Source organism: Nerophis ophidion, linkage group LG01, assembly GCF_033978795.1.
Source record: "Nerophis ophidion isolate RoL-2023_Sa linkage group LG01, RoL_Noph_v1.0, whole genome shotgun sequence".
Classification (NCBI taxonomy): domain Eukaryota; kingdom Metazoa; phylum Chordata; class Actinopteri; order Syngnathiformes; family Syngnathidae; genus Nerophis; species Nerophis ophidion.
The window spans coordinates 57,783,302-57,798,168 of NC_084611.1; the positions used below are offsets into that span (position 1 = coordinate 57,783,302).

At 40.8% G+C, this 14,867-nt stretch overlaps 1 protein-coding gene across 2 annotated transcripts in view; it reads right to left on the minus strand.

Annotated features, from left to right (window-relative positions):
• Positions 1-14,867, minus strand: part of LOC133557499 (E3 ubiquitin-protein ligase DTX1-like) — a 66,659-nt gene that overhangs the window by 16,133 nt on the left and 35,659 nt on the right. For both annotated transcript variants that reach the window (XM_061907989.1, XM_061907981.1), the window contains exon 5: positions 6,178-6,239. In XM_061907989.1, the coding sequence (XP_061763973.1) occupies positions 6,178-6,239 (62 nt within the window). The remainder of the gene's footprint in view (positions 1-6,177; positions 6,240-14,867) is intronic.

Below are 14,867 nucleotides of genomic sequence, written 5' to 3' on the forward strand. Positions count from 1 at the left end.
TGTCGTACATATGCGGTAAGCACACATCAGAGAAATACCGTCTGCTCGGTATCGTGTAACGGGGCTCAATGTGCTCCATGAGTCTCCGAAAGCCAATGTCCTCCACAACACTAAACGGTTGATCATCCAAAGCCATAAACTCCATTACCTTCTTTGTATTTCCGTTTGCTTTGGCACTGTCAGTCGCAAACTTTTTCGTCCTCTGAAAGACGTCGGCCACGGACGGGGTGGGCGTTCTCGTGCTGTGACCAGCTCTCCTTTCAGCTGCTGCAGCTGCAGCCGCAGCCGCAGCAGTCTCTCTCTCATACTCGGCATGCTTTTCTGGGTGTTTGGCTTTTAAATGATAAATTAAAGCAGTAGTGCTGAAGGTCTTTGCTGAGGCACCTCCTCGATACAGTTTGGCTGAACATTCGTTGCAAACTGCAATACTTTTGTCACTTTCTGACACTTTAAAATATCTCCACACTGACATTTTTCCGTAAGCGCCGGGTTACAACGTCACCGCACGTTGGTTGATTGCGTCATCGCGTCAAAAATTGCGTCATCGCGTCAAAAAATTGCATCACACGCCACTATTCGGCCTTGCTTTTAACCCATTCCACCGTAGGCCGAATGTGGCTTTTTTTCCCATTTTCGGCCGAATATATTCGGTTACCGATTATTCGATGCATCCCTACATTTAACTAAAGTTCTCCCTGTTTTTCCACCAAAAACTACTCAGATAAATATAGTTCTTCAGTAAACTTTCGGTGTTCCTCCTAGCTCGGTGAGACTTTTCAAACCTACTCGGAACCTTTTTGAGGGCGGGCTCTGCTGTCGAATGATGATTGGTTGAACACCGTTGGTTGACGTTCCTACAACTTATTTTATTTCTTGTGTAACCTACTCAGTGGCCTAGTGGTTAGAGTGTCCGCCCTGGGATCAATAGGTTGAGAGTTCAAACCCCGTCCGAGTCATACCAAAGACTGTAAAAATGGGACCCAAAACTCCCTGCTTGGCACTCAGCATCAAGGGTTGGAATTGGGGGTTAAATCACCGAAAAAGATTCACGGGCGCGGCACCACTGCTGTACTGTTTCCCTCACTCCCCAGGGGGTGATCAAGGGGATGGGTCAAATGCAGAGGACAAATTTCACCACACCTAGTGTGTGAGACAGTCATTGGTACTTTAACTTTAATTCTATTACGACAAACCCAACAACAAAGAGAAAGAAGAACAAAATTCACTTTCAACTTGCAGCAACTTTTGTGGGGCATCTGTGTCGAGAACTGGACGGACTCTTTTATACGTATTTACGGTGGAGTAAGATCTTGAAGTAACGACTTTAGCTGCTTACTACTCTCACTTTGTTGGATAAATGTTAAATAAAGGAGGCAGTACACGAGTGCAACGAAGGAAAATTACATCAAATATTAACTATTTACTTTATTACATGTTATAACATTAGTCAGTGGCTCTCCATTTGTGTAGTTAATAGCCTCAACCAGAGTAAACAGAATGCTAATGCTAACAAACTAACTCTAAATCAATCAATCAATCAATCAATCAATCAATCAATCAAGGTTTATTTCTATAGCATCTCAAAACATCACAATGGCGCATAAAGTGCTTTACAGGACAAATAAGTTGAAAGCAAGTAAAAACGCGCATATTAAAACAGTAATAATAAATACTTAGAGCAATTGTTTGTTAAAATCCAATTCAAACACTTAGGTTTTTAGTTGGGATTTATAAGCTTTGAGCTCCGTGATGGCTCACAACTCAGGTGCAGGGAGTTCCATAACTTAGGTGCGGATGTGGAAAAAGAACGATCATCCCATTTTTTTACGTCTAGTCCTTGGTTCTTCCAAAGATGTTTGTAAAGATGAGCGCAAATTCCTTGGTTGGTAGCGAACAGTTAAAATATCAACCAAGTATGCTAGGGCCAGACCATTGGATGGCCTTAAAAACAAGGATTTTAAAATGCATTCTGAAACAGACTGGGAGCTAGGGCTGAGCGATATATATCGATATACTCGAAATGACTACATCGTGATATTCAAGTATATGTTCTCACACAGTTGCTTTTAGCTGCGGGCATTATGCTACAGGCTCTTCTCACTCTTTCTTGTCTCTCCTTCTCACAGAGACCTAAAGCAAGCGCACATTCTTACATACGTCACATACATATACGCCCTCGCGGAGCAGAGTGGTAGCGGCATGAATAACGTTAGCTGTGGTGCGAGTGGTAATATGAGAAAAAGACGGTGCGAATATTGTAACATATGAAGGAAGAATTAATTCCCAAGAAAAACAGCAGGGGGTCCATCGTTTGGCGGTGGTTTGGCTTCAAGTGGGAATACAGTTGTGATCAAAATTTTTCAACCCCCACACAATTTGGTGTTTTAGCAAGTTGGACATTTATTCCGTATTTTGTTTATAGTCATATCAAATAAAGATGTGTCAAATAGACAAACGCAACTTAAATTGAAACACTGTATTTTACAAATGACCAAAAAAGTAAATTTTTCTTAATATCTCATTGACAAAATTATTCAACCCCCTAGTTAATGCATCTTTAGTACTTAGTAGAACACCCATTGGCAGTAATTACGTCCTTCAAACGTGATACATAACCGGACACAAGCTTCTTGCAACGATCTACAGGTATTTTAGCCCATTCCTCTTGGGCAAAGGCCTCCAGTTCATTCATATTCTTGGGCTTGCGTGCTGCAACTGCCTTCTTCAAGTCCCACCACAGGTTTTCTATAGGATTTAGGTCTGGCGACTGTGAAAGCCACTCCAGTCTCTTCCAGCCCTTCTTCTGCAACCACTCTGATGTTGATTTGGAGGTATGCTTGGGATCGTTGTCCTGTTGGAAGGTCCAATGTCTCCCAAGCCTCAGCTTCGTCACGGACTTCATGACATTTGCAGCTAATATATCCTGGTAGGAAATAGAATTCATAATGCCTTGAACGCGCTGGAGATTTCCGGCACCTGAGGCAGAGAAACAGCCCCAGACCATGATTGACCCCCCACCATGCTTAACAGTAGGAAAGGTGTTCTTCTCTTTGTAAGCTTCATTTTATCTCCTCCAGACATAACGTTGATTCATAGTCCCAAAGAGTTCCACTTTTGTCTCATCACTCCATAGAACAGTTTCCCAAAACCTTTGGGGTTTGTCCATATGATTTTTGGCATACTGGAGTCTATTTTCCTTGTGCCTGGTAGTCAGAAGTGGGGTGCGCCTGGGAGTTCTGGCATGGAGGCCTTCATCTCGTAGTGCGCCCCTTATTGTCTGGGACGAAACCTGCGTTCCCCTCTCTGCAATGTCCTGTTGTAGTTCCTCAGCTGTTACCCGGGGGTTTTCACCACTGTACGCTTCAAATACCGGACAGCAGTTGCACACAGCATCGTCTTTCTACCACGCCCAGGTAGTGTTTCCACTGTGCCTTTAGCTTTAAACTTGCAAACTATAATACCAACTTTGTCTCTTGGAATGTGTAATGTCTTTGCTATTTTCTTATATCTATATCCCTTCTTATGAAGAGAAATTACCTCCTCTCTTGACTTCTGTGACCACTCCCTGGACTTCACCATGTTGCAAATACAACATTGACCATCTACAAGAAGCTGAGGGTCACAGTCTTTTTCAATCAGTTTAATTGTTGCTCGTTATGGTTCTAATCACATCTACAGGTGTTTTCAACACCTGATTGAAAAGACCTTATTCAAATTCTGTTCTTAAGAGTTATGATCTTCAAGGGGTTGAATAATTTTGTCAATGAGATATTAAGAGAAATGACACTGTTTGGTATGTTACAAAATATAATGTTGTAATTCAAGTTGCATTTGTCTATTTAATGCATCTTTATTTGATATGACTATAAACAAAATACGGAATAAATGTCCAACTTGCTAAAACACCAAAATTGTGTGGGGGTCGAATAATTTTGATCACAACTGTATGTCTAACAGACAGACTTAATTTGTCAAGTGTGGGGCAAAAGTGTTGCGACAAAAAGTAGCATTACTGCTAATATGTAGCATCATTTGAAAAGTCACATGCTACAGAATGAAGAGTGCATACTACGCATGTCAACATCTCCGTTCGGTGCCACACCAACAAAAGGCTGTGGCAACCATTTCCACATCAACACTGTATGAAAAAAATAGTCAACAACAGAAGGAGATAACGTCTGCAGGAACCTACCACATAGCGAAGGACATACACTATTTGATTTCCTATTATGCAGCTCATTTTCATTTGACAGTTATTAAAATATATTGTGTGACATCATGCACAAAAGTGCACTTTATTTGTTTTAAACTATTGTAGTGGAGTTATGTACAAAAAGTGCACTTTAATTTAGGGTTGTTTTGATACGTCAACTTAGTGACATCATGCACAAAAGTGCACTTATAGCTTGTTTTAAAATGTCTCTGACAATCTTGCACTTTCTGTTTTGAAATGACATGAATGTTTGTGCCACTGCTTAACAACTGTTTAATAAATAGAGCTTTGGTCAATTGACTTAGTTGTGATTTCCCTCTCTGGATGAAAGTTTAAAATGAGCATATATTAATGCAGTATGAACAAGAATGTTTTAATGTAGACACATAGAATCATCATTGTGGTGTGATTATGTGCATCAAATGTTAATTCAAGGCTAAAGCAAAATATCGAGATATATATCATGACATGGCCTAAAAATATCGAGATATTAAAAAGGCCATATCGCCCAGCTCTACTGGGAGCCAATGGAGAGCAAAGAGAAACGGGATAATATGGGCATGTTTTGGAGTATTAGTCAGGAGGCTAGCAGCTGTATTTTGTACTAACTGGAGATTGTGGAGGAGTGAATGATTTAGTCCATTATAAAGGGCATTACAGTCGTCCATTTTAGAGCTGATGAAGGCATGAATGGCTTTTTCAAGGTCTGCCCACGGCAGAAAAGGCTTCACATTTGCCAAAAGTCTCCGCTGGAAAAAAAACCCCTGCTCTAACGACGGAGTTAATTTGTTGCACATCATCAGCATAAAACTGGAAGTTAACATATTTGGATATTATTTAACCTAATGGGAGCATGTAAAGAGAAAAAAGAATAGGCCCAGGTATTGAACTCTGGGGTATGCCAGAAGAAAGTGGAGCAACTGTGGAGAAAAGATCATGAATCATTACTGAAAAGGACCTCAGGGAGAGATATGAGGAAAACCATCTTAGCACAGAACCACGTAGTCCAACGCAGTCCTCCAGGCAGGACATGAGGACTGCATGGTCCACAGTGTCAAAGGCAGATGTGACGTCCAAAAGGACTGGACTACCACAACAGCATTTTTGGTGTTGACGGCCATAAGGATGTCATTTTGGACTTTTAGTAATGCTGATTCTGTTCTCTGGCAATTCTTGAATCCTGACTGAAACTTGTTAACAATATCATTGAGGGACAGATATGGCTGAAGTTGTGTAAGGACAAGTATTTCCATGATCTCAGACAGAAAAGGGAAATGTGATTTTGGACAAAAGTTGGATAGAATGGATGGGACTAGGTTATGCTTTTTAGAAATGGTCTGACTACAGCATGCTTCAGGGCAGCGAGGACAATACCCAGCCTGAAGCAGCTGTCAATAAAAAGAACAAGGCTAGGACCAATGGTGTACATACCCTCCAGCATTATTTAAGCAGGTATAATATCGAGAAGACAGCCAGTGGGGTTTAATTGCTGGGCTGATTTTTTTTAAGATGAGAAATGGAAATTGATTCAAAATTCTTAAAAATGTGCTGTACAGGAGGACTAAGTAGGGCAGCAGTTTTAGCGTTGCATTGCAGACGTATGTACTCGATCAATTGTTCGGGTCGTCTTGTTCTCATGTCAAAATGTGAACAGCATGATGAAGCTCATATTTAAACCAGGGTCATACACACACACACACACACACACACACACACACACACACACACACACACACACATTAATTTTTCTTTGTTAGAACCCACCAAGTAGTGGATCATTATACAGTTAGACATGTGTACTGTGTTAAAAATATTAGTAGGTTCACATGTTAAGGTTAGATAATGGTTCATCCTGAAATTTGACCGAGCAAAATATCCCTTACTTTTTTGCGAGCAGTGTACTTGTCTGTAACATCAAACAGTCATGTTTGTGTGTGTGTGTGTGTGTGTGTGTGTGATCTCACCGGCCAACGCAGGGTGAACAGGACTAGATCCATTGAGGTTCTTCACAGGAACAGTGGGAACACTGCAACAGAACACATCCCTATGTTAACATATTCCAAATCAAACTGTACAATATTGTTAAAAAAAATATTGTTTAACCAGGATAAAGCCAGATTCCGATCTAACAAAGGTCTTAACTCATTCTCCTATGCCACCTCAATACGGCATGCACTCCCAACAGGTGGAAGAGAAAGTGCATCTCTACCTACCTTCAAAACCACACTAAAAGAACACCTCGAGGCAACTACAACCCTGGACTAACACCCTCCCCCCACCACATCCCACGTCCCCGGACTGTAATTAGTCAAATGTAAATATTCAAATGTATATACTTGTTCTTATGCTTTCTGAGCTCACTATTTTCACTGCTCGCTGTAGATATCCAACCAAGTCAGACCTACACTGTTTCACTGTCTCATGTAGATGACTGAAGTGCTGATATCAACCAAACATAACCCCCCCACCCCAACCCCCTCCACATCCCACACCCCAGATTGTAAATAATGTAAATAATTCAATGTATATACTCTGATGATTAACTTGTGTGATGACTGTATTATGCTGATAGTATATATTTATACCATGAATTGATTAACGTGGACCCTGACTTAAACAATTTGAAAAACTTATTCGGGTTTTACCATTTAGTGGTCAATTGTACGGAATATGCACTGTACTGTGCAATCTACTAATAAAAGTCTCAACCAATCAATGAATCAAACAATCAATCAATCAATCTTTAAAGTGCTATAGGGATTACAAGTACAAGTACCCTTACAAGTAATTTAAAACCAGCAAATAAACCAAAAGAATCTTACTTTGAAAAACAGATGACGGTCATTTTACGTTGGTATCAAAGGACAAAAAAATAATGGCGATTTTTCCAGGGTGTACCCCGCCTTCCGCCCTAATGCAGCTGAAGTGGGGTCCAACACCCCCGGAACCCCGAAAGGGACAAGCGGTAGAGAAATGGATGGAGTGATGAAGAGGAGAAAAACTAAAACTCAGGCTCAAAAACAAGTAGTATTCATTCACGCCTCTCTTCTCTCCTGTTGAGGGTCCCTCGTTCTGCTCTCATCTGACAACACACAACTGACGCCATCTGAAGGTTAGTAAGCCAATCAATGACCATGGAAGGCTTTGTGTGGGCGTGTGTGTGTGTGTATTTCAGAGCTAATCCACAGATTTTCCTCTGCTCAAAGACACGTCATGCAGTCAATCTCTGGAGATTACCTCCTTCGTCACAAAGCCAATCATCACTATCTGATAAAAAAAAACACCAAGATTTATGTTTCATTTGTATGACTGGAAAAATAAACATTTATGAATTACATCTTGTGTGAATAGAAAAAATCGAACAGATTTTAACTCAGTGCCTCAACCCTGCTAACTAGCAAGGTATAGTGTCAGTTTTCCTCATTTAAAGAAAACTTAAATCTTGAAAATGGAAATACTTCACAAGCTAAAAACGATATTTCATAAAAGTAGCTACACACTTCACATTTTAGCAAATGGACAATACAATAGAAATAGACAAGACTATAACTCAGTGAGTAGGGGTGTTGCGATCTGATACTGATCGGTCCGATATTAGTAAAAAAAACAAGTAATGGATCATAACGGCTTGTATCTAAAATCTCTGATACAAGTAGTCCTGCACTGTGTTTACCTGTGAAAAGCTGTACAGCCAATTAACATCTACATGTCCCCCAATAAGCACACAAGGCTGGTCTTTTCTTGTACTTCAGTCAAGACATTTACAAAACATCAACATGATAGGCTGTAGGCTACTACGAGCTGGGATCTACAGAAAAGCTGAGAAAAATAACACACAAGCTGGAGATATGGGATGTGGGAAAATGTTTTTAAATTTTTCAAGCATACATTGTGAAAAAAAGTTTTAGGCCATCTTCACGTCACGTGTACGTCAGCAACCAAGAGAAGCTTTTATCACCTGTAACCTGTTTTGATGAGAATGTACTATAATTTTCATACCAAATAAAATATTGTGAGAATAATTTTTTGATTGACACTTTTATTAGTAGATTGTACAGTACATTACAGTACATATTCTGTACAATTGACCACTAAATGGCAACACCCGAATAAGTTTTTTAACTTGTTTAAGTCGGGGTCCACGTTAATCAATTCATGGTACAAATATACACTATCAGCAAAATACAGTCATCACACAAGTTAATCATCAGAATATATACATGTAATTATTTACATTATTTAAAATCGGGGGGGGGGGGGGGGGGGGGTTTGGTTGATATCAGCACTTCATTCATCAACAATTATATCATCTGAGAAATGGACATTGAAACAGTGTAGGTCTGACTTCGTAGGATATGTACAGCGAGCAGTGAACATAGTGAGCTCAGAAAGCATAAGAAAAATTATATACATTTGATTATTTACATTTGATGTAATGATGGTATTAGTCTAAGGTTGTAGTTGCCTGGAGGTGTTCTTTCAGTGCGGTTTTAAAGGAGAGTAGAGATTAACTTTCTTTTACACCTGTTGGGAGTGCATTCCATAATGATGTAGCATGAAGGAGAATGAGTTAAGACCTTTGTTAGATCTGAATCTGAGTTTAACGTGGTTTGTGGAGCTCCCCCTGGTGTTGTGGTTATGGCGGTCATTTACGCGAGTTGTTCTCAACCTATTTTTTAGTGATGTACCCCCTGTGAACATTTTTTTAATTCAAGTACCCCCTAATCAGAGCAAAGCATTTTTGGTTGAAAAAAAAGAGATAAAGACGTAAAATACAGCACTATGTCATCATTTTCTGATTTATTAAATTGTATAACAGTGCAAAATATTGCTCGTTTGTAGTGGTTTTTCTTGAACTATTTGGGAAAAATATATAAAAATAACTAAAAACTTGTTGAAAAATAAACATGTGATTCAATTGTAAATAAATAATAATAATTATACACTTAAAGTGCCCTCTTTGGGGATTGTAATAGAGATCCATCTGTATTCATGAACTTAATTCTAAACATTTCTTCACAAAAAAATGTATCTATAACATCAATATTTATGGAACATGTCCACAAAAAATCTGGCTGTCAACACTGAATATTGCATTGTTGTATTTTTTTCACAGTTTATGAACTTACATTCATATATTGTTGACGTTTTATTCAATAAATATATTTATAAGGGATTTTTGAATATTTGCTATTTTTAGAACATTTTTAAAAAATCTAAAGTATCCCCATGTGGAAGTAGTTCGACATGTACTTCGGCATAAGGGAGGTGTAAAATATTTTAAAGACTAGGCTCAGGTTTGATTCGAAAATCGATTCAGAATTTAATCTTCACCCGAATAATCCTAATTGAATTGAATTGTGAGTTGTTCTAAGATTCACAACTGTATTAGACGAATGTAATAAGTGTCCTTATTTGGACAATAATACAGTCTAAAACAACACATATGTCAATAAAATTATCAAGTATCAAATAATTATAGTTGCTTACAGATGCAAAGTCTCCAAGGTTGAAGTGTATTGGAATGTATCCTGTAAGATCCACTAGTGCTGCATGATTAATGAACATCAATTCGACATTGAGGTTTTAATTACGGCGATAACAGCAGAGGACTTTTTTCCTCTCCTCCGTTTCTAGCGATTGAGCGATACAAGTGTTCGCCTGTAATACTTGTCGAGCCTCATGTCCTTACCCAGATGGCCAATTAAAAGTGGTTAGAAGAAACAGGACATTTGTGTGCGCTGCAACTGATGCAATCAATATGCTAATAACAAACACCGCTGTACAGTAGCTGCAAAAAGTTGTATTGTGTGTTTTATTGGTGACAGTGTAAAATGGCTGAGGGAACTCCTCAGGTGACAGCAGTACCTTAACTTAGCTGAAATCGGGTGGACTACGATGACAAGCGGCCAAGGATAGTGAGAGCAAAACTTCATTACAGCAGCATAACCTCATTGTATAGCTTGCATTGATTATTTCTTCAGTTCAGTAACATGATGTACTGTGAACAAAAGAGTAGGTCTTCACAACGCAGACTTTCAGTAATCCAGAAGGGGGAGCTGTCCACATAAAGCCGGAAGTTTTGAAAGTAAATTACTGCTCTAATGAGTAGATGATTGCTCTAATGCAGGGGTGGGGAACCTTTTTGGCTGAGAGAGTCAAGAATCCAAATATTTTAAAATGTATTTTTGTAAGAGCCATATGTTGTTTTTTTTCAACACTAAACACAACTAAACGCATTAATTTTTAAGTAAGACCAACATTTCTAGAGTATAATAGGTCTCTTATTCTTTGTAATAAAATTGTTATTCTGAAGCTAACTATGGAAGGGGCGTGGCCTGCGGGCCTGCAGCGAAGCAGGGTGTGCCAGGACCGGCCTCGAAATCAGCGACAGTTGCGTAGATGGCCCACCTGGGCCTTGTTATCCAATCACCTGTCGCTCTGTTATAAGCAGCAGCCAGGAGGAGAGACAGGGTTGGAGCTGGAGCCAGAGTGCGAGCGAGAACTAAAGAGAAAAAGACAATTGCTGGAAAGCAACTGAGAGACTTATTGAAAAATAAAAAAATATGTTGGTGCTTAATGGTCGGAAGAACCCCCAGGAGGGCAAGCCCTAAACAAACCAATAATAAATAAATCACTTCTTACCCTTAATGCAACTTCTTGAACAAGTGCGGGAGAAAAAAGGATGGATGGATTCAAATGTATGAGCATGTTTTATATTTTGAACGTTATTTGTAACACTTATTACAAGTGGAATTAGTCATTACTTATTGTGTTAAGCAGTGTCAGCTCAAATTTATCCGAGAGCCAAATGCAGTCATCAAAAGAGCCACATAGGTTCCCTATCTCTGCTCTAATGTGTGACAACTTGAAATAATAATGTGTGACAACTTGAAACAATTTTTGATTGAAAGTCTAAAAGTAAAAGACAGCATAAAACAATTCCAGACGATTACTAATAATGAATAGGCAAGTTTTTTTTCACACCCACCTTTGTTCTCTGTTTGACTAATTAACTATAATAGGGACGCACACAGAAGTCAGTATACAGCTTGCCCTTAACAGCGTTTACTGACCTTAATCTTAACATGTTTGTAGCCAAGTAGTTTATGCAACATTAAATCAATCAATTCCACACAAATGACAACATTTTTTAACAATCAAGTATTTTTTTCAAATCTAATACTATGGCAAATGCTCGAATGGGCCCCATGTTTGTATATCGAAAATAATTTTGGGGGTAATTAATAACATGTCATTGACTTAAAAAGCCAATTACGGTACTGCATTGGTAAAAAAAAACAGCCTTATAAATAGGTTTGCAGACATAACTAAATGCAGTCTGCACTCGATGAAGTCATTGTGTGACGTTGACAGTAATCAGTCACACACATGTGCATATACATGCTGCCATTCAATGGATTAATCTATGCAGTGTTAGCAAGGTAGGTGTTACAGGATGAGGGAAGACACAGTGAGTGGTAAGTCTGATCCGAGATAAACTTTACTTAGTCTAGCTCTTTAACACACTTTCCACCCGGCCCACAGATGAGCAGATGACACACAAATAAGGCGCTTGACTCAAATATATTTTTAGAAATTACAAATACGAACGTCACTCTTGTCTGCCTTTCATTTTCCTGATATCACTATACACTAGGGGTGTAACGGTACACAAAAATTTCAGTTCGGTACGTACCTTGGTTTAGACGTCACTGTTTGGTTTATTTTCGGTACAGTAAGAAAACAACAAAATATAAATGTTTTGGTTATTTATTTACCAAATTTGTGGACAATGGCTTTATCCTTTTAACATTGGGAACACTATAATAATTTCTTCCCACGTTAAACAACATTAAACTGCCTCAAATTGTTGCTCAGATTAAATAAAATGACAAAACCTTTCTTCTATATATAAAAAGTGCAACATAAACAGTTTCAAGTCAACTCATCATGCTAAATTTATCACAGCATTTGGGAAGCCTGTTTGTTTTTATTATGTAAATTTAATATTTTTATCAACATGTGATAGCAGGGACCCTGCCATTCAAAGCTTTTCTGTTCGTAAGGCACACACACACCGCAAAATGAGCTAACGTTATGTTAAAAGCTAACCTCACCTCAAGCCAGAACTGCGAGCGGGCTGAGCTGCAATTTTAGTTTCTAGAAGGCCAACGGGCTCATAGTGATGTTTCTAGTGGTTTACTGCGAGGTGTTTATTATCATTTGGGGAGAGTACACTGCCTTATGCTCACCTCCTATACACCTATTTGCTCGACGCTGAAGCATTTACTACATGCGCTTTGAATACGCACTGCTGATTGGCTGTTACCGCTATATATGTAACCAATCAGATGGTTGTGTGGGTGGGCCAATGCTGGGTGCTCAGACAGAGGCAGAAGAAGCAAAGCAGTTTGTTAAGACTTTAGCTTAGAAACTCGTTTGGTACACCCCCGTACCGAACCGAAACTCCTGTACCAAAATGGTTCAATACATGTTCCGTTACACCCCTACTGTACACAATGAAATATAACTTAGATTTTCTAGAAATAAGCATTTTCAGTGATGCATATACTATGTTAGTGGCAATCAGTGGCATGTCCAGACTTTATTTTTTTCAGGGGTGGCGGCGCGCATGGACGCGACGTTTCAGGCTCTCCGCTTAGGTGCATTGTTTTTATTGTTTTTATATAGTTTATTACTAGCCCAGTCAGCAACTTGCTGGGCGAAGGTTATGTACAGCCGAAACGATTTGTTGGAGATTGGATTGCGGTCTGAGCAGACTATTTCGGTGGATTTTACAAGCCGACACAACATCCCAGAGGAGTTAGCACGTAGCCCTGGAGCTCCATGGCTACTGTGCCCGGCGAGGAGGAGGCGGAGGCGAAGACGCCGTGGCCGAAGGGGCGGCGTGTTAGCCAGACTAAAAATGAACCCAAACAGACCACCGATACCAAGTCTATTCCTGGCTAATAAGAGGTCGCTCGCTCCTCATGGTGAAGAGGACAAGATGGACGAGGTGAGGCTCCGTGTAGCACAAAACACTGTGATGGACAGCTGCGCCCTATTGTTTACGGAAACCTGGCTAACGTCCTCAATACCCGACGCTAGCATGGAGATAACCGGTCACACAGCACACAGACAGGACAGAAACGCAGTGTCTTCCGGCAAGCGGCGTGGGGGTGGACTGCTAACCTACCTAAACAACAAGTGGACTTCTGATTCAAAGGTAGTTAACAGCCACTGTTCCCAAGATCTGGAATATTTTACAGTTAAATGCCGACCCTTCCATCTAGCCAGGGAGCACTCTGCTGTCCTGATCACAAACGTGTATATAGCTCCCGATGCTAACGCTAGCACGGCGCTAGCTCTGTTGCACGATACAATCAGTGCACAACAGAACAAATATCCCGACGGCATCCACATCATAGCGGGGGACTTTAATCATGTCGACCTGAAAAAAGTGCTCCCCAAACTTCACCAGCATGTGAAGTGTGCTACGAGGGGAGCTAACACACTGGACAAAGTCTATTCCAACATAAAAAAAGGATATAGAGCCAAACTACTTCCCCAATTAGGCAAGTCTGACCACATATCCCTGCTCCTTTTGCCAGCTTACACACCAATAAGAAAAAGTGCTCCTATCACAATGAAAACGGTCAAAACATGGCCGGAGGGAGCCATGGAACAGCTGCAGGACTGCTTTGATACAACAGACTGGTCAGTTTTTGAAAACCCAGACTTGGAGCAGTACACAGAAGCAGTCCTGGGGTACATCAAACACTGCATAGACACTGTCACAGTGGACAAGCGCATCCGAGTCTACCCCAACAGGAAGCCCTGGATGACAAAAACAGTCCAGGGCTTACTCAAAGAGAGAGACAGTGCCTTCAAAGCGCAGGACCTGGCACTCTACAGTGCTGCCAGAGCCAATCTGAAGAGAGGCATCAGAGAGGCAAATGCCGAACATAGGAGGAAAATGGAAGCCCACCTGCAGAGCAACAACACCAAGGAGGTATGGAAAGGAATAAAAGACATGACCAACTTCAGACCCAGTAACCCTTCGGCTGACGGCGACGCCTCTCGAGCGGGGGAGTTAAACAGCTTCTTCGCCCGATTTGAGAGAAAAACACCTGCAGCCGTCACAACAGTTCCACCCAACACCCACAGCAGCTGCACCCTTATACTGGAGGAGCATGAGGTGAGACACGCTGAAGGCAGTGAACCCGAGGAAGGCTACGGGCCCAGATGGAGTCCCGGGACAGGTACTAAGAGACTGTGCAGACCAGCTGGCCGGAGTATTTACGAAGATCTTCACCCAGTCCCTCTCCCAGGCCGTCATCCCATCATGCCTGAAGACTTCCACAATAATCCCGGTGCCGAAGAAGAACTCTGTCAGATGTCTGAATGACTACCGTCCAGTTGCACTTACACCTATAGCTATGAAGTGCTTCGAGAAGCTGGTACGGACCCATATCACCTCAGTCCTCCCTCCCGAGCTCGACCCACACCAGTTTGCCTACAGAGCCAAAAGGTCCACAGAGGACGCCATCGCCACAGCCCTACACTCCTCCCTGGGTCACCTGGAGACGGGGGAAAGCTACGTGCGGCTGCTTTTTGTGGATTATAGCTCGGCATTTAACACCATTATTCC